Raw genomic sequence first — 19,988 nt, forward strand, 5'->3', positions numbered from 1 at the left:
TGATATGCATGCTCTATTTACAGAATCGAATTGGTCAACAGGCTGCCTTATTAAATAAACAATAATGTATTTACCAATACATTCAGAAGAGGCTCTACAGCGCATTAAAATACAAGATACTTTAGATATATCAGAATTCAGGTGTGACAACGCTGGAAGAAAATATAGAAACTTTCACTAAATATAACAAAATAGATTATTCTTCAAAGGTAAAGGACATTGTCTTCTTGGCCTTGTTGGTCTGTGAAGAGCCACCAGAACCTGTAATAGGAGATCTTATTCCATCAGTCACGTGACGTCATTGCCTTAACCCCTCAGGGTCAGCCGCTGCACACCTCCACTATTCATTTCAACACATCAGGAACTATCCTCTGTCATTCCTGTGGTGGAATTTGTGTGATGAGGCCACTTCTCTCAGAATGATGGGAAGACTGGTCAAAGGATCACACAGAAAGTAAATCCTCAGATCTACTGTCCCCATGGAGACAGATATACAGTAGGTCTGTGCTGCTGATCACAAACACACACACACACACATCGTACACACATGCACACACTCAGAGGCCATGCAACTCATATGCACAGAAAGATTTTCCTTATTCACAGACACTTAGGTTTACGACACTCAAAAACACTTAATATGTTCACAAAGGCAGATGCAACTGAAAACCGGTGACATATTTTCTCACAGAGTCTGGTTTCATTCAATGTAAGATATTGAAGACGACCATAGCCAGAGAATACAACAGTAGATTCAGATCAAAGGAGGCAGTGTACATTGTAATGAGTAATGACAGAATACTGGGCGGTGGCAGTCAGTATCCTGTCCCATTCACATTTTCAAAAACAAAACACACAAGTCAAGATCTAATTTCCCATTTGGAGAAATCCCATACGGCACAAGTATTGGGGAAGTTGAGAGTCCTTGTTTGGGCCTGGTTGTATAAGGACTCTGCTAGGCATCGTAGATAAGGGCTGTTGTTCATTGTCATTGTATATCATCATGCTGGAGGTGGTCATGCTGCTGGGAAGAGGCTGTTATTGCCAATGATGTTTATAAACCCTGGATTGCTGACGCTATTTATTAGCCATTGAGAGGCTTTGAAGCCACCGGTCGGCCATATTGGCACTCCCCAGTTGGAGCAGCATAGGAAAGAATGGAATTCTACAATGTTTCAAGGACAAAATTACATGTATTTAAGTATTTGTTTTGTTGTAGAGGGGACAGTAACATTAGTAATAAAACACATTATTTTAAGGAATTTCTTAAAATATAATTTTTCAGTTTTATGTTTAGCTCACATAATATAATTTTACAGTACGCATGAAGGTGTCTGTAATATAATAAACCTATCAAAAACGAATGTAGACATTAATAAATGCATTTCTATAGCTTCCAAAATATTTGTTACACTGGGGGGAGGGGGGAAGTACCAAGATGGCTGCGCGGTGGCTTCAATACAGCGCACACTGTCTGTCATCCAGGGTTTCTACACATCATTGGTTATTGCTGACAGACTATTGCTATCGGTCCATGAAGTAATTTACACTTCGTTATTGCTGCTGGCTGATGTGACGGGGCAGAATGAGGATCTGGGGCAGATTGACCCTCATGAACAAGCAATGTGTGAAGGGTGATGGTGTAACAGAGTTAAGAACTACCATAAAATCAATCCACAGCTAGCTTGAAATGTCGCTGATGGTACTATCAAATTAGATATTTTTCGATAGCTCAAACGGTTGGTACGTTGTCAAGGAGCGCGGTCATGTGTGTTAGCAAAGCAAAGGTCCTGGGTTCGAGCCTCCGTGCGAGCCGAATCAGGAGGAAGTGGTACTCTCTAGGCAATCAGCGTGACATCCGCTCACCTGGGTATGATCAAGGGAAGGGATACCTAGTCAGTTGCACAACTGAATGCATTCAACCGAAATGTGTCTTCCATATTAAACCCAAATCCTCTTAAGTCAGGGGGTGGTGTTGACAGGCTTTTATCAACCACCGTAAGGAAGTGGTTCCAGGAGGCAGGAGACATCCATAGCTGGAAGAACAAGATGTGCCACTGCTCTCCTCCTTTCTCGTTATCCAAAGATCAAAGAAAAATAACACTAATTGTACCATGGTCTGTCACTTAGATTATTGATCATCTGGATATGTTCAGTCATAGATGTGTTATTTACATTTTACATTTTAGTCATTTAGCAGACGCTCTTATCCAGAGCGACTTACAGTTAGTGAGTGCATACATTTATTTTATTTTATTTTCATACTCCCGTGGGAATTGAACCCACAACCCTGCCATGCTCTACCATCTGAGCTACATCCCTGCCGGCCATTCCCTCCCCTACCCTGGACTACGCTGGGCCAATTGTGCGCCGCCCCATGGGTCTCCCGGTCGAACCAGGATCTCTAGTGGCACAGCTAGCACTGCGATGCAGTGCCTTAGACCACTGTGCCACTCGGGAGACAAGAGGAATGGTGAAAGAGAGGGGTGGGTTTAGGTGTCCATACTATATTTAAATTATGGAATTCCCATGATCATACACTTTTCTGATTGGCTCAGCATTCATCGATGATTGTAGCTCAGGTTTTCTTTTTTGCAACAGTATGAGGTTTAGAGTAGCAATTACAAGACTATTATAGGTGACTGCTGATGACTTGACCTATTTGTCATGACAAAGGAAAAAATTATTAACCGGCCTACCTTATATTTTAGAGTGCTTTCTAATAAAATAAAAACATATACTAGGTTAATGTATAAACTAAAAACATAAAAGGTACAGAGTTTTCTGCATGCGATTGTATTGCCAATTTATTAGGCTATGCATAAATCCGTGTGACTGACTGGTTTTATTATGACAGGTGGGGAGTGGGAAGTGCTATGAGTGGTAGAGATGGTTTAGCCTATAGGCCTAGTCCTGGCTATGGCTTGCAACCTGGTCTCAGAGCATTGCGTATTATTCTGTATGTAAATCCGCGAAACTCAATTTAGTATGATATGTTACGTTTCATATGGCATGTATTACTTTGTGGATGTCCATCCCCATTTCGTATGGTGTTACGCATTACAATTTGTACAATATGTTACGAATTTATGAAAAGTACAATATATGATATGTTCCGAATTCTAGCTAGGTGGTTAACGTTAGCTAGCTTGCTAACGTTAGCTAGGCTAGGGGTTAGGGTTAAGGTTAGGGTTAAGTTTGGGAGGTGATGGCTAAAGGGTTAGGGTTAACTATAAAGGGTTAAGGTTAGGGTTAGGTGAAGTTGAGCTAACATGCTAAGTAGTTGCAAAGTAGCTAAAAAGTAGTAAGTAGTTGAAAAGTTGCTAATTAGCTAAAATACAAAAGTTGTCCGTGATGAGATTCAAACTCGCAGTCTTTGGGTTAAGCCTCTGTCTTATGTAACCATACCAAACATAACATATAATACAAAACGGAATATCTCAGATTTACATACAGAATAATACCAAAATGCTCTGAGACCAGGTTGCAGTATCAGGGGAAAATATATACATTAAAGTCCTTTGCAACATGCAGGTTGAAGGTTGGTGATCAGGCGTTTTCATAACCTAATGGATAGGCTAAAAGATCAAATGAATAGAAAAATACTGTAGCTAACAGCGATTGTGGGAAGCAAACCCGAGTCTCTGGTGTGAAAGGTAAACACCCACTTTGCCAGAATTGTAACATAGCTCATATAGGGACGAACGCTACACTGCCCCCTCTGAACGGGATGGAACCTCCCCGTGCTTTGACTAACCTCAGTCCCTTCATGCATATCGGACTGTGTAGTCCGATGGCCCCACGGCCGCCATCCCACTTCTGACACAAATGTAGCAAACAGACGTAGCTGGAAGCAAACCCGGGTCTCTGGCGTAAGAAGCAAACACCCTACACATCGTGCCAATAGGGTTAACACACTTGGTGGAAATTGTAACTTGGCTTATATAGCGAGGATCCCCATAATACATTTAGTTTAAACAGCTCCCAGCCGGTCTAACTGCTTGATCTGCAGAGAGAACATTTCACTCTCCTCTACTTTCAAGAGAAGTCAGCCTACCTACTTAACGTGCGGAAAATACATAATGAATTAGTTATGAGTATTTAACTTTTTATGTATGAAGAAGCAATGAGATAAAACGGAGATAACAAAAAAACTATCAAACCCAAAGGCCTTATCATAATCTAAGGGCATTTGGCACATGCAAGGGGTAGGTCAATCAGGGTATCTTCTGGAGGCTGTTGTCACCTCAGAATCTAAAGCAAACAGAACATCATAATACATTCTCACACGCTTAAGGGCGGGAGCTTTAAAGCGAAATGGGGAGAGAGAAAGATGGATGGAAGGGAAGATAAGCGCCCGCTCTCCTCCTCCTCGGCTTGGTTTCTTGACTCGGTGTCTGCGGAGGACGCAGGGCGCGCGGATCACAGAGAGCCGGGGCTATTTTTAGCCTCTCGCGGTTGTTTAGCTTTCGATGCACGTTCAGAGTGCAGCAGCGAGATGAGATGCTCTAGCCGCAGCCCGGCTTCATTGTAGGAAACGTCTGCATCTTGATCATCGCCCCCTCTTGCTCATCACTCCCTCCACTCCTCTCGCTCTCCCTCTCTGTCCATGGGACACATACATTGTCTTTTTGCACACACACGAGCTCCTTAATTTGTGGGACAAGTTTAAATGTCTAGAATAATCTCTCAATCCTTTTATGGAGGAAAGAAAACGCACATCAGGAAAAGCGGCTAAAACGATGTAGGCTACATCATCCTATGTAATCTTCATCTGCTGCCTGATGCCGCCGCATGCCACCGTCTTTTCCTAACCATCTGCAGAACAAGGCGTGGAACGTAAACCCCCGGTGAAAGTGTGGAGGGGGGATGGTACACCTATGGTGGCAGCAGTCAGATTATGTGATGTTGTTTTATATTTAATCGGGGAAGACATGGCGATAGAGAAGGTCGGACGGTAGTGCAGTAGGCCCATAGTACACCTTGCACCTCTCCCTCAAATCCCGGAGGACCTGAGCCCTAGGACCATGCCTCAGGACTAACTGGCCTGATGACCCCTTGCTGTCCAGTCCACCTTGTCGTGCTGCTGCTCCAGTTTTCACTCTTCTGCCTGCTGCTATGGAACCCTGACCTGTTCACCCGACATGCTACCTGGTCCCAGACCTGCTGTTTTCAACTCTCTCTCTACCGCACCTGCTATTTCAACCTCTAAATGCCCGGTTATGAAAAGCCAAGTGACATTTACTCCTGATGTACTGACCTGTTTCAACCTCCACAACCACTGTGATTATTATTTGACCCTGCTGGTCGTCTATGAACGTTTGAACATTTTGGAGAAAAATCTGGCCTTAATGGCCATGTACTGTTGTAATCTCCACCTGGCACAGCCAGAAGGGGACTGGCCACCCCTCAGAACCTGGTTCCTCTCTAGGTTTCTTCCTAGGTTTCTGCCTTTCTAGGGAGTTTTTCCTAGCCACCTTGCTTCTACATCTGCATTGCTTGCTGTTTTGGGTTTTAGGCTGGGTTTCTGTACAGCACTTTGTGACATCTACTGATGTAAAAAGGGCTTTATAAATAAAATTTGATTGATTGATTGATTGCATGGAGCAAAAACACCAAATCCTCCACCACTCACTTCCACAGCCATCCATCCGCCTATCCCATCACAGGCAATGGGCTAAAGCCCTATACTCAAAGATATATACTGTACTCTACTTATCCCTCCACCTCCATCCATCACTGGATACAGCCCAGCCATGGAGACACAGAGCCATGGAGTAGACCCAGCTTGAGCCCAGACCGCCTGCCTGCCTCCCTACCTTCCTCTTCCCAGGGCACCTCTCTCCTTCCCTTCCAGGGCCTGGGTCTGGGTCAGACGTGGCTGGGGGTCCGGGCACAGTGGGCCACCCTGGCCGGTATACAGCCACAACACACCAGCCACAGAGCCTGCTGGATCTCCTGGTTCCTGAAGGCGTAGATCACTGGGTTGATGACTGAGTTGTAGGTGGCGGGCACCAGGGTGGCGTAGGTGTAGAGCGGTGGGTACGTGTAGTCGGCGACGAGGGAGTAGACGGTGAAGGGCATCCAGCAGGCAGCGAACGTCCCCAGGATGATGGCCAGCGTGGACACGCCCTTCCTGGTGGTGACGTAGTGGGGTGAGGTGGACAGGAAGTGATGCTGCAGGGAGATCTGGTGGGCGTGACGCATGACGATCTTACAGATCTGGACGTACAGCTGCAGCATGAGGCCAAACAGCAGCAGGAAGGAGACGGACAGCACCACCACGTTGTTCTTAGTCAGCGGGCGCACCACGCTGCACGTCGACTCCTCCGCCAGGCAGTTCACACCCATGACGGGAAGTAGGCCCAGACAGAAGGACAGGCCCCAGAGGAGGACCAGCATGGTGTAGGTGAAGGCGGCGGTGCGCTCTGAGTTGTAGGTCAGGGCGTAGTAGAGTGACAGGTAGCGGTCTATGGTGATGGCCAGCAGGCTGAAGACAGAGGCTGAGAAGGAGGCCACCACCAGACCCACAGTCAGCAGCTGGGCCGAGTCAGACCTCAGCAGGTAGGCCAAGGTGAAGTGGAGCACCAGGCCCAGACCAGCCAGGAGGTCAGCCAGGGCCAGGCTGCCGATCAGCAGGAACATGGGGGCTCGGAGAGACGGGTTCTGCCAGATCACCAGCACCACCAGGGCGTTCTCACAGGCGATGAGGGTCCCTGAGGAGCACAGCAAGATGTCCCAGGGGTTGACCAGGAGAGGGGGCACCGGGGGGAAGGAGTCCAGAGATGAGTAGGTGGCGTTGTCCGTGAATCCGTCTCCACTGCTGGACCAGGCTGTGGGGTCAGGGGTCAGCCAGCTGGGGGTGACCGACGCCTCATAGTTGTCACTCATTGTGCCCCCAGTCTGGAAACACACACACACACATACTAGCGTTATAAGAGGTCACACACACACGCACACGTTGACGCATACACCAAACACACACACATGTCAAAATTCACACACACACTAGCAGTGGCACTTCAGACACACACACACACACTTGAGAAGCCACACAGAGATGAGAGCTCACACATAAGATACATTCATAGAGGACTATAGTAGCCTAAACAATATTTCTCTACCCACACATGCGCATTTCATACCTTATTTTTAATACAGTAACAAGAGATCACTCATAGCCTGATTATAATCTAAAATGTATTGTACCCTATCTGATATTAATTGAAAGAACAATACACACTTGCCTATACTTGCTATAGTTGTTGTGGTGGCAGATTATGTAGGCTACTCATCAATAAGCTCCATATAATGTCTTTCCAAATAGGCCTACTATAATAATCGATCATACATTGATATTAGGCCTAATTATGAAAACCACACAATGTAGGAATAGGAACCCTAAAAGACATGCACCTTGCACTATGGACACATTCGATTGTACATGAATCGCACACCACCATAAGAGGCAATGGTCGCGACAGCCTCTTCTCAGCCACAACCCGTGGATGCTTGCAATAACGCAAAACAGACAATTTCAGCATCCTAGTCCTTTGTGGTGCTGCTCTCTTACCTTCTCACGAGTCTCAACATTAGGCCTAATAATATTTAATCACCTTTGGTTTTCCCAAAAGCCTAGGTTGCATTGCATTAACAATTTTCCTCAAATAGACCGTCCATTCAGTCATTCATTCATTCATTCATTCATTCATTCATTCATTCATTCATTCATCCATGTATCCACCACTATTCACATGCTTACCTTGACTCCGCGGTGCGGCGCCCGTCTAGATAAAAGTGCGTCCTTGCTGTATTTCCATTATAGGCTATTGATAACGATGGCGGCAGGTGCAGCGCCCCGATCAGATGGAGATGCAGCACTGTAACACCGGGGGGTGGGTGGGTCTTTACTGAAGCAGAGGGAGAGCAGGGAAAGTGGAGCAGAGGCTTTACAGGAGCGTTGCTGTGGACTGCGGCTGTGCAGCGAGCCGGGGTGGGGAAAAGGGGGAGCGCTGCTCTCTAACGGGCCAGATTCCGAGACGCGTCCTGTTTGTTCAATACCCCTTACCGGAGGACGAGACAGCAACAGCTCAATACCAGGAAGACCTACTCGTCTGTCAGCGTCCACTGCTCAAGGACATAGACAGACAATAGTGTTGTGGGCATCATTGTGTGTATGTGTCTATCTTTTTATTTTTAAGGAGCTGTCCAGTGTTTCCAGATTTCTATGAAATATGACCTATAATTAATGACAATAAGAGTGAAATAGTATTCCTTTCAAAAATTGTAATTATGTTAAAAAGCAGCTTTTCTGTGTTGGAATGGTGTGGGCATACCCCAACAACAGAATTAATGGTGTGGGCATATACCAGTCATAAAAAAAAAAATGCAAGTAGACAGAAGATGACATCATCCTCTATGAGGAAATAGGAAGCATTTTTTAAATGGTCTGTTTGAGATACAATTTTGAGGTGGGTTTTTGAAAGTATTTTTTCTCAAATGTATGCTTTGGTCACAAATACCAGTAGGCCATAGGACGAGTCAACAACCTTATTTGGGTATAAATGATCAGAATATTACTTTTAAAAGTTAGATTTTTACTGGACAGTTACTTTATGAGTTATGATTTGTTACCAGGGTGTGGTATCTGTTTGACCAATTTTACTTCAGATTCCGACGTTCGTCCACATTTCTCCTAGACCCATGTGTTTTGCTATTCTGGGCATGTCTATTCTAACCATAATTACATTTACATTTAAGTCATTTAGCAGACGCTCTTATCCAGAGCGACTTACAGGTAGTGAGTGCATACATTATTATTATTTTTATATTTTTTCATACTCGTCCCCCGTGGCAATCGAACCCACAACCCTGGCGTTGCAAACGCCATGCTCTACCAACTGAGCTACATCCCTGCCGGCCATTCCCTCCCATACCCTGGACGACGCTGGGCCAATGGTGCGCCTCCCCATGGGTCTCCCAGTCGCGGCCGGCTACAACAGAGCCTGGATTCGAACCAGGATCTCTAGTAGCACAGCGATGCAGTGCCTTAGACCACTGCGCCACCTCCTTCCGATTCTCCATCTTCTCTGTCCCTATCCCTCATCACTATCAGTCCCTCTGTACTGTGCTTTCAATCATTCATTAACAAAAGGAAATTAATTTGCAAAATATCCCCATTTTGATTAAGTCTGTAGGTGGCTAGTCAGTAGTCTCCTCCACACAGCTGCCTTTGATACAGTGAGCTGTCTGCACTAGCATCATCTAGCCCTGTTGTTGTTAAGGCAACAGTGGGTGGTCTGCTTACATAGGCAGCATCATGACTGGAGGTGTGAATTAATAAAAAAATAGACTGCTGTTGTGCTGTTGCAAGTATGAACCTGTAGTGACCAGGTAGAACCACTGAAGGGCAGTGCTGAGCAATGATGAGTCATCAGTGTGCACCCGTGGGAGAGGAACCATTCCATGAAAGTAGAACACACACTCACAGCCTGTATCTATTAGCTTTTATTAATATTTCTTTAAAACAGAAAATGACCATTTCACAACAGGCCGTTTCGAGCAAACCCTCACATAAACCTTGCCAACACCTACAAAACGGTATCAAAAGTGCACCATAGAGACAATACATATACTTCTCAAGGTCTTAGTTTTTTTTAAAAATGATAATATCATCTTATTCTTCTCATAATATTTATACAAATACCACTCTGTACATGGTAGAAATACATGACCCAACTGTCCCACACCTGGAACACTCACCTCCCCACTCTCCCTTCATGTACAGTCGTTGGTCAAAAGTTGAGAATGACACACATATTAATTTTCACAGTCTGCTGCCTCAGTTTTTATGATGGCAATTTGCATATACTCCAGAATGTTATGGAGAGAGATCAGATGAATTGCAATTAATTGCAAAGTCCCTCTTTGCCATGAAAATGAACTTAATCCCCAAAAACATTTCCACTGCATTTCAGCCCTGCCACAAAAGGACCAGCTGACATCATGTCAGTGATTCTCACGTTAACACAGGTGAGAGTGTTGACGAGGACAAGGCTGGAGATCACTCTGTCATGCTGATTGAGTTAGAATAACAGACTGGAAGCTTTAAAATGAGGGTGGTGCTTGAAATCATTGTTCTTCCTCTGTTAAACATAGTTACCTGCAAGGAAACACGTGCCGTCATCATTGCTTTGCACAAAAAGGGCTTCACAGACAAGGATATTGCTGCTAGTAAGATTGCACCTAAATCAACCATTTATCGGATCATCAAGAACTTCAAGGAGAGAGGTTCAATTGTTGTGAAGAAGGCGTCAGGGCGCCCAAGAAAGTCCAGCAAGCGCCAGGACTGTCTCCTAAAGTTGATTCAGCTGCGGGATCGGGGCACCACCAGTGCAGAGCTTGCTCAGGAATGACAGCAGGCTGGTGTGAGTGCATCTGCACGCACAGTGAGGCAAAGACTTTTGGAGGATGGCCTGGTGTCAAGAAGGGCAGCAAGGAAGCCACTTCTCTCCAGGAAAAACATCAGGAACAGACTGATATTCTGCAAAAGTTACAGGGATTGGATTGCTGAGGACTGGGGTAAAGTCATTTTTTCTGATGGATCCCCTTTCCGATTGTTTGGGGCATCCGGAAAAAAGCTTGTCCGGAGAAGACAAGGTGAGTGCTACCATCAGTCCTGTGTCATGCCAACAGTAAAGCATCCTGAGACCATTCATGTGTGAGGTTGCTTCTCAGCCAAGGGAGTGGGCTCACTCACAATTTTGCCTAAGAACACAGCCATGAATAAAGAATGGTACCAACACATCCTCCGAGAGCAACTTCTCCCAACCATCCAAGAACAGTTTGGTGATGAACAATGCATTTTCCAGAATGATGGAGCACCTTGCCATAAGGCAAAAGTGATAACTAAGTGGCTCGGGGAACAAAACATCGACATTTTGGGTCCATGGCCAGGAAACTCCGCAGACCTTAATCCCATTGAAAACGTGTGGTCAATACTCAAGAGGCAGGTGGACAAACAAAAACCCACAAATTCTCACAAACTCCAAGCATTGATTATGCAAGAATGGGCTGCCATCAGTCAGGATGTGGCCCAGAAGTTAATTGACAGCATGCCAGGGTGGATTGCAGAGGTCTTGAAAAAGAAGATTCAACACTGCAAATATTGACTCTTTGCATAAACTTAATGTAATTGTCAATAAAAGCCTTTGACACTTATGGAATGCTTGTAATTATACTTCAGTATACCATTGTAACATCTGACAAAAATATCTAAACACTGCAGCAGCGAACTTTGAAGACCAATACTTGTGTCATTCTCAAAACGTTTGACCACGACTGTACAGTCAACTGGTCTGCTCTGACTAGGCCCCAGCCAGGCACCAAAGCAGAGTTGCAGTCTGAGGGAGTGTGTAGACGCCTGGCCGATATTACAACACATTAATCATTAAATACCCACTCACCCCACCCAAAACCCCATGCTATAACCAACGCCTCATTCACACAACCTCTGTACAACCCTCATTAAACAGCTTTCCAACTCAAAACTTTGATACAACGTCCACTGAACCTTTGACACAACTCCCTGTAGCAACATCTCCAGCCTAAGTGACGGGGTGGGGGAGGTAGGAGGATGGGGGGATGGGGGGGGACTGAGGCTGGGCTGCAGTAGCTCCATATACACAGGTATGAATGCCACCTGTGGAGATGTGTGTGACACCAGAGGGGTGTACATTAGTATGGTCCTCCGCTCCACTGAGTGGTGCTGTCCTCTCCAGGGCTAGTCAGTCTCTCGACTGGTAGAATAGGATGTAGCCTGACTCAGAGTTCTTGGAGATCTCAGAGGTGAGGCCGTAGAACTCCTCTATGGCCTGGGCGTCTATCTTCTGCAGAGCCAAGGAGAGACAACACAGGTCAATAGGGTCGCACAAAACACAAGGGCGCACGTATGCATGTTCGCACACACAGTTTGTGTTCTTCCATCCTCGTGGGGACCTAAAATTCCTATCTCCCCTAACCCTAACTAACCACAAACACCTTACCCTAACCCTAAAATAGCCTTTGTCCACATTTTTTATTGTTTTACAATCCTTGTGGGACTTTTGGGGATTTTAAGTCCCCACAAGGAAAGAAGAACCAACCCATACACACACACAATATCTTACCTCTACAATGTCGTCATCAAACAGCAACCAGAAGTCGTGACTCTTCACAATGGCGATGTAGTGTCCTCGGTTTGGACCACTGAAAACAAGACGACGGAGTCAGCAACACACACTCACAACCTTAAGGGTCAGTTAGAATACTTTTAGACAACCTAGTAAACAACACTGACCTCCCACAATGCACCACGACGGCGACCAGGTCATAGAGCCTCTCGGGATTGGTTGCGTCTCCGGAGGTGTTGAAGAGGCGGAGCTCCAGAGGGAAGACAACGCGATAGGACAGCTTGGTGTAGCGCTGCAGCTGCTCCATGTACTTAAACCTCTTCAGGTGTAGAGCCAGGATCATAGGCAGCTTCTTCACACGCATCCTGGGGGGGAAGTGAGTCAATTACAGTGGACGCAGATGCAGAACACACACACACCTTATACTAGAGATAAACATGGTCATCACAGAATAATACATTTGTTTACTTTTACAATGAACACAACACTGCCAACACTGACCTTTTGTGTGCCTCCTGTTTGCTTCTACATTCTTCACAGTAGTACTTATACTCACTGCAGAGAGTCTCTGTGTTACTAAACCCCCTGGACAGAGAAATAGAGAAGGAGAGGGAGGGGTCAGAGTACTTGGAGTCACACGGAGCAAGAAGCAATACACAGGCCAGTCAGTATGTAATGTGTTATTGTAGTCAGGTGTCGTTACCTGAGACAGTGTGTGATGGACGTGTTCTGTTCCACATCCACTGACAGGTCAAGGAAGTCTTCATCTTTGCTGCTGATCTGTAGGGAGAAAACAACAGCATCCTGTCATGACTAGAGCCAGACGGAAACTTCATTTTGTCCATCTTCGAGCCAACAGAACTTGAGCCTGCCTTCTATCTACAGTGTATCACCGACATGTATTGCATCCTGCTGACCACAACAACAGGGACATCACAAGTTGATGTGGGTGGGGGGCTTTAGACTCAGACGGTATGTACCGTTTCACAGGTGAGGCAGCGGGTCTCGTTGGTGAGGGTGCCCTGGAAGATCTCGTGGACCCAGGTGGAGGGAGGCGGGGCGTTGCTATTGTTGTTCTGGGAGTCGAGTGAGCCATTGGCCAGGCGGCCGTTGGTCTTGTCCTGCTTCCTCTCCTCCTGCAGCAGGTCAGCGATGGTGTTGAGCAGGTAGTTCAGGAACTCATGGGCATCCTGTTGCATGTAGTTGTCAAACAGCTCTGCAGAGGGAGATGGAGAGGAGAGGGGGAGAGGAGGTGGGTAGGGAACAGGGGATAGAGGGTCTGTCAAAATATTCACACCCACAACATTTTCAACCATCAACCGTTTCCTCCATTCCCCCCCATCCCGAACTACAAGCATACTATCTCCCTCTCACCATTCTCCTTGCGTAGGCGCGTGATGAACTTCTTGGGTGGTATGACTCCCACTTTCCTCTTCTGGTTGGCGATGCTGTGGAACAGGTCAGCCAGGCAGGTCAGCAGGTTCTCCTTGCGTCGGGGCTGGCTGCGGTATGCCAAGATCTTCTCCCGGAACGGACGGCAGAAGTACAGCGCCTGCAGCACCGAGTTACAGTAGCACGTGTTCCCAAACTGGGGGGCAAATACAAGGACGGATACAGAGAGTAAGGCAAAGAGCTGGACACACACATATACACAATGATTATAACCATCTGCATGGATAAGGCACATGTGATCTGTAACAAAGATTATGTAGACATGTGCATGTGAACTACGGCACTCTCACTCACGTTGACCAATCCGAAGTAGTGCTCGTTGACAGGGAACTGCTCTGAGCCAATCTCTTTCTCCAGAGCGGAGGCATTGGCGCCCTGTAACACAAAGTGCTGATATTTTTAGCATAGGTCGATGGGAGTGTGTACCGATCAATAGTTCTAAATTGAATTTCATATCCAATGCCAATAGCTGTGGGGGGGGCAAAATGACTGTGTCATTCTTTGATAATGGAACATGACCCTAACCATGCATTTGCACAGCAACCAGGACTTCCTTTGTAGGCCTACATGGGCAGAGGTTGGTTATGATCCTAAATAATTAACACAATTAAATGTAAGATCCAAATGAATGACGTCTGTCTGACAGGTTTGCCAAACTAAGTAGTTATCTTTGCAAACTGGGAACAACATGACAGCCAGTCAGTCTTGTCTAGCAGCTGATCATGTCGTCATCTGCTGTGTTCCAAAAATAGCTCGCGCTTCGGAAGTATTCAGATAAGGGGTTTACAGGAAGACAACTCACTATTTCATCAGTCACAATGGTATAGCTAACTAACTAGCTACTGTAGCTAACTGGAAATGTTGGCTAGCTAAATTAGCATTCACATACAGGAAAAGCACAACTGACAATGATCGTGGAGTTGAATAAACTCAGCTAACAATTATTCAGTTATGTTGATTTAGTATTCAAATTGTGTCCAGTGTTGAAATGCCTTGACATCCACACTGCTTTACTGCTAAATGAATGTGCAAGTTAGCTAGACGCGGTAACAAGTTAACGTTACAGTGCCAGGTGCTGAAGCCGCAGAGCTATGCGGTGCGGTCACTGGGTCACAGTGCGGGAGGAGATAAACACAGCATTTAACTTGTCTTCACTAATTAATGCAATATCATACATAAACAGCTTGCTAATATAACAATTTAAACGCCTATGACATTAGTTATCATAGCTAGCTATAGAACGTGAGACGAAAACAAGACTGTCGTGTCAGTGAGTGAAGCCACGACAAGCAGACGATTTTAACCATCTTCCCTGTCACGTAAGATGGAAACAACACAACCACGGTTGTCGTGCCTCCCTCACATCACTTCGCAATGTGTTTAGAAGATGCCATTTACTCACCATGGTACAAAAAGAGGCAAATTTGGAAACTGTCATTAGGATTTCCATTCGCCCAGCGCCATCTTCCACCCAATCACCGCGTGGAGGCGAGGACTCCCTTGTGACAGGACACACTGGACGGGCGATGGGAGCTCCGCTTGGTCTTAGAGGGTCATCTCTGGAAGCGATCCAGTTTTTGTCAAATTAACGTCAGATTTAGCAGAATAAGGTTAAGGTTAAGAAAATATTTAGTTAGCTAAAATGCAACAACAACAAAATCAACTTTTTACGTTAATTTGACAAAAGCTAGATCCCTTCTTGCCATGACCGTTTTAGCGCCGTGCAAGACAACCTCCATCCGATGTCCATGTTCTGTGGCGTACGTAATATAACATTGACAGATATGCCCACATTAGCAATTCTGGACATACAGCTGTGTAGAGATTGACGACTGTAATCAATGTCAAACTCACTGAATCTTTGATCAGGCTTTTGAGACGAGAATCCAATTTACATGTCTATCTAGCTAGCTGTCACGGTCAGCAGTTCATCGATCAAATATTTCGATAATGCACAAGCACAACTAAATATGCATTATTTTAATACATTTTGCTAAAAAAGGTTATATGAGGGGCTCCCGAGTGGCGCAGCGGTCTAAGGCACTGCATCTCAGTGCTTGAGACGTCACTACAGACCCCCTGGTTCGATTCCAACCAGCCGTGATTGGGAGTCCCATAGGGCGGCGCACAATTGGCCCAGCGTCGTCCGGGTTTGGCCGGTCATTGTAAATAACAATGTGTTCTTGCCTAGTTAAATAAAGAAAAAATAAAATACTAGATGAGTCTTTCAGCAGTTCACTGACATATATTGTTTATTTGACGCTTTACAGTGCGTCAACATTCCAATAGGAAAGGAAGTTAGCTATTATCTGAAATTGTTGTTGTTGTCTGTGATAAATGTATAGAATAGAATCAAAACTGAACTTAGATCAGCACAGAGGGGAAAACAATTATTATACTCTAGCATGTTTGTTCAGGCAATATGAAGGCCATGCTGAAATCTATTTTAGAAGGAGGAGTTTCCGGTCTTTCATTCTTTCTTTCCGCCGTACCCGCCATCTTGCGAGCTACCGGGGGTAAGATGTGTTCCGCTTTTAAAGACTGTAAAATCATAAAACGTCGTTTTAAATGCATATAAAGACATTGACATAATTAGGTTAAAACATACTCTATATTTGAGGCGAGAATTCATCCATGAAAGACCGTCTGTGTAGCATATAGTGAGACGACTTGTGAATGGGGTAACAGCGTGGCTTCCCATGCGGGCCCTAACCACTGCTGCGTTCGCAGGATTTGCCTATTTCTTAGGCACAATGGCATACACAGCCAGCAAATTTGACATCTAAAATAACTTAACTTTGTTGCAACGTGACAGTTAACTTAATTGTCAGTCTGAGAAAAGGAAGCGGTATTGGACTGAGTTTGCGAGCTAAGTAACTTGTTTTGTGGCAAGTTGTATTTTTGACTGACGTTTCCATGTTTTGAATGTCCCCTTATTGTTAGTACTGGGATGGATCTTACAATAATCACTATCTATGATTCGGAGAACATTTATTTTCTTTGCAGTGATGTTAGCCTGACAACTGCAGTCTGTTGTGATAAAGTTAACGTTAAAATGACCAGGGTATTGTTGGTAATTTAGTTACATAGCATAGATACATAGGGGGTTAAATTAAGTTTTTGTATCTGACAGCATTACATCCTTTGACTGTACTAAATCCCAGTATACATAATCCTAGACCACTCTTGTAACCATACTTTTTACAGCCACAGTAATACAGTATTCATACTTTGCCATTGGGTTTATCAAACATTTGAATGTCCATGTTCCAGTAATCAGTCATCATGACGAACACAAGAGGCAAGAGGAGGGGGACGAGGTACATGTTCAGCAGGGCCTTCCGCAAGCATGGTGAGTTCATTTCAGAAAGACTGAAGATATACTGTAATGTCTTGTTAGGTCACTAACAATTCTGAGTTATTTAAAATCAAGAACTCAAGATTAGGGGTGTTGCTGGCATGAATCCACAGCTGAGTAGCCTTCATTAGTTACTCAAGTCCATTTTAGAATTGTTGTTTTGGTTGGTTGTGAATAATCAATATATTTTGTTCCTCAGGCCCCATTCCCCTGTCCACATACATGCGTATCTACAGGAAGGGAGATATCGTTGACATCAAGGTGGGGTTTGTTCCACCTTTTCTAGGTTTCACTAACCAGGTTTCAATGTATCAATTTTATGCGGATGAATTACCTGACGCATGAAAGTCACCACTGGGCTGACACCGGAACAATTTTATAAATGCAGAGACAATTTGTTCGTTCTATATGGTGGGATCTTTTTGTCTAAAATAAATTGTGAGAAATGGCAGTGGAAATGCCTTTATGCACAACTATTGATTTAACTTTATTATCGAAGTAAATTTGGAGTCACGCGATGATATGGTGTGGTTGGTCCTCCCACTACGACTCGGAAACCATGCAATTTATTAGGTTACAGATTTAAATAAGTTATGATGAACTTCACAGGGTGGTGAATGTGCAAGGTGATGAGCTTGATGCTTCTGCCCAATAAATATTGAGGGTCTTATTCTGGTGACATGATGATTGATGCTTGGCTGCTGTTTGACAAATAGAAGTAATATCGCTCTTATCCATAATAATCTCATAATGTAGGTAGCCTACCTGCACTGTGTCTGCTAGCTGTTGGTTAAAGCCAGAGTGGGCACATTTGCTATATAACACAACAGGTTGTGACAAATCCATCAGAGTTGAAAATGTGATGGAAACCCATTTAACTTGTATTTTTCATTCGGTACATGGGAATTTAACGGCAAGTTATTTTTATGTGCACTACATCATCACGCACAGCCATTTATCTACAAAAAGTCAGTGCTGAAAATGCGTATTGTTTTATGCAGACTTGTAAATATTCGCATGAACATCGGTTGGCAAATTGGATGGAAACGTAGCTATTGGTAGTGAGTGCAGAGTAACTACATTTATATTTTGGACTTCACCAAAATGCAACTCTAAGATTGTGAATGTCTCTCCTCTAGGGTACAGGTACCATCCAGAAAGGAATGCCTCACAAGTGCTACCATGGCAAGACGGGCAGAGTCTACAACGTAACCCAACATGCTGTTGGCATCATTGTCAACAAGCAGGTCAAGTAAGTACAAGGCAATGTGTGGCGGATTGGAAAATGGTCAGTATCGGTTTCCTTTCCAGCTTGTTCATGTTGAAGCGCTTTAATAAATGAAATGAATGTGCCCTGCCAATATCTCTGTAAAGGAAGGTTGACGTTGCAGATGTCTGATTGTCGCCTGTCTCAGAACCCCATCTTCACTTTGCCGCCTGGACTGGCCTATGTCCTAAGTGGTCATTCACGTGGGGGACAGTATTTGTACTTCAGCACCCCAGCCAAGCACCTACCGTATGTTTGAACTTGGGTTGTTGAAGGAGACACATCAACAACAACAAAAAATCACAATTACAGGTCATGGCATAACAAGTCTTTCGCCATTTGGAAGTGTAATGTTTTCTGATAAGTCAGGATCTCAATTACGTTGCTTACATCCATCTTGTGACCAGTAGCCTTTTGTATGTTGTGAAGACCATGTCCCTGATTGTTTCCAAGCTGAAAACGGTCTCCCCTTCTCTCTGTAGGGGTAAGATCCTGGCCAAGAGGATCAACGTGCGTATTGAGCATGTAAAGCACTCTAAGAGCAGAGACAGCTTCCTGCAGCGTGTCAAGGAGAATGAGAAGAGGAAGGTGGAGGCCAAGCAGAAGGGCACCTGGGTTGAGCTGAAACGCCAGGTATGGAGAGCAGATTTACCTGGGCCATTGTCAGTAGTGTTTTAATGCGCTGCTAACTAATAAAGGGCTGTACATCCTGTAGCTCTCTAGGACCAGGCTTGTTGGTCACTATTTTACATAATTGAACAGTCCAGATAGATTGAAGATATAGAAAGGACACCAACACTGATATAGTGGATTGTTTTGATTGTTTGAGGCGTTCTGTAATGGTAATTCTGCCATGCCATTATTTCTAATACAGTCCTTTGAATTGTGCATCCACATGTAAAATGTATGCACGCATGACTGTAAGTCGCTTCGGATAAAAGCGCCTGCTAAATGGCAGGTTATTATTATTATTTGTAGTGACATCTCATCTGTGCATTTGTCCTTTCCTCTTTATCTCCCCTGCAGCCCACTGCTCCCCGTGACGCCCGATTTGTCAGCACCAAGGGCAACGAGCCCCAGCTGCTGGAGCCCATCCCCTATGAGTTCATGGCATAACTATGCTGACCAAAATAAAACTGTTTCTACACAGACTTCTGTGAACCTGAGTCTCTTATGTACACTAACATGCAGGGATGTTGGTAAATTCTGTACATGTCAAAAACTACCTAAGGGAGAAGGAGATGATTTCAGGGCAGGGGGAGAACTGACCCTTGATGGGTACCTTGAGTTACTGTTATGTACAGTTGAAGTCGGAAGTTTACATACACTTAGGTTGGAGTCATTAAAACTCGTTTTTCAACCACTCCACACATTTCTTGTTGACAAACTATAGTTTTGGCAAGTCTGTTAGGACATCTACTTTGTGCATGACACCAAGTAATTTTTCCAACAATTGTTTACAGACAGATTATTTCACTTATAATTCACTGTAACACAATTCCAGTGGGTCAGAAGTTTACTAAGTTCTAAGTTGACTGTGCCTTTTAAACAGCTTGGAAAATTCCAGAAAGTGATGCCATGGCTTTAGAAGCTTCTGATAGGCAAATTGACATCATTTGAGTCAATTGGAGGTGTACCTGTGGATGTATTTCAAGGCCTACCTTCAAACTCAGTGCCTCTTTGCTTGACATCATGGGAAAATCAAAATAAATCAGCCAAGACCTCAGAAAAAAATTGTAGA

General features: G+C 44.7%; 3 protein-coding genes across 3 annotated transcripts; 1 reads left to right on the top strand and 2 right to left on the bottom strand.

Moving 5' to 3' along the window:
• Positions 1 to 5,525: 5,525 nt before the first annotated feature.
• gpr12 (G protein-coupled receptor 12) lies at positions 5,526 to 7,952 on the bottom strand. The gene is made up of 2 exons (XM_041861326.1): positions 7,763 to 7,952; positions 5,526 to 6,903 (listed from the first exon to the last, which is right to left on the bottom strand). The coding sequence occupies exon 2, from the start codon at positions 6,889 to 6,891 to the stop codon at positions 5,872 to 5,874; it is 1,020 nt and encodes a 339-aa protein (XP_041717260.1). The 5' UTR covers positions 6,892 to 6,903; positions 7,763 to 7,952; the 3' UTR covers positions 5,526 to 5,871.
• Positions 7,953 to 11,272: 3,320 nt separating this feature from the next.
• usp12a (ubiquitin specific peptidase 12a) lies at positions 11,273 to 15,658 on the bottom strand. Its single transcript, XM_041861296.2, has 9 exons — positions 15,025 to 15,658; positions 13,917 to 13,997; positions 13,545 to 13,758; positions 13,151 to 13,386; positions 12,874 to 12,950; positions 12,672 to 12,755; positions 12,338 to 12,535; positions 12,168 to 12,246; positions 11,273 to 11,888 (listed from the first exon to the last, which is right to left on the bottom strand). The coding sequence occupies exons 1-9, from the start codon at positions 15,070 to 15,072 to the stop codon at positions 11,787 to 11,789; spliced, it is 1,119 nt and encodes a 372-aa protein (XP_041717230.1). The 5' UTR covers positions 15,073 to 15,658; the 3' UTR covers positions 11,273 to 11,786.
• Positions 15,659 to 16,038: 380 nt separating this feature from the next.
• On the top strand, positions 16,039 to 19,398 carry rpl21 (ribosomal protein L21). Its single transcript, XM_041861757.1, has 6 exons — positions 16,039 to 16,138; positions 16,896 to 16,974; positions 17,180 to 17,241; positions 18,120 to 18,232; positions 18,730 to 18,880; positions 19,274 to 19,398. The coding sequence occupies exons 2-6, from the start codon at positions 16,908 to 16,910 to the stop codon at positions 19,361 to 19,363; spliced, it is 483 nt and encodes a 160-aa protein (XP_041717691.1). The 5' UTR covers positions 16,039 to 16,138; positions 16,896 to 16,907; the 3' UTR covers positions 19,364 to 19,398.
• The last annotated feature ends 590 nt before the right edge of the window (positions 19,399 to 19,988 follow it).

Source organism: Coregonus clupeaformis, chromosome 34, assembly GCF_020615455.1.
Source record: "Coregonus clupeaformis isolate EN_2021a chromosome 34, ASM2061545v1, whole genome shotgun sequence".
Taxonomy (NCBI): domain Eukaryota; kingdom Metazoa; phylum Chordata; class Actinopteri; order Salmoniformes; family Salmonidae; genus Coregonus; species Coregonus clupeaformis.

Excerpts from the sequence above, each read along its gene's own strand:
- gpr12 (XM_041861326.1), bottom strand. The coding sequence starts at position 6,891 with ATGAGTGACAACTATGAGGCGTCGGTCACCCCCAGCTGGCTGACCCCT.
- usp12a (XM_041861296.2), bottom strand. The coding sequence starts at position 15,072 with ATGGAAATCCTAATGACAGTTTCCAAATTTGCCTCTTTTTGTACCATG. Across the intron at positions 12,951-13,150 it reads GCTGCCTCACCTGTGAAACG|ATCAGCAGCAAAGATGAAGA; the intron begins GTACATACCGTC and ends TTCTCCCTACAG. Across the intron at positions 12,536-12,671 it reads AAACAGGAGGCACACAAAAG|GATGCGTGTGAAGAAGCTGC; the intron begins GTCAGTGTTGGC and ends CTTCCCCCCCAG.
- rpl21 (XM_041861757.1), top strand. The coding sequence starts at position 16,908 with ATGACGAACACAAGAGGCAAGAGGAGGGGGACGAGGTACATGTTCAGC. Across the intron at positions 16,975-17,179 it reads CAGGGCCTTCCGCAAGCATG|GCCCCATTCCCCTGTCCACA; the intron begins GTGAGTTCATTT and ends TTTGTTCCTCAG. Across the intron at positions 18,881-19,273 it reads GGGTTGAGCTGAAACGCCAG|CCCACTGCTCCCCGTGACGC; the intron begins GTATGGAGAGCA and ends TCTCCCCTGCAG.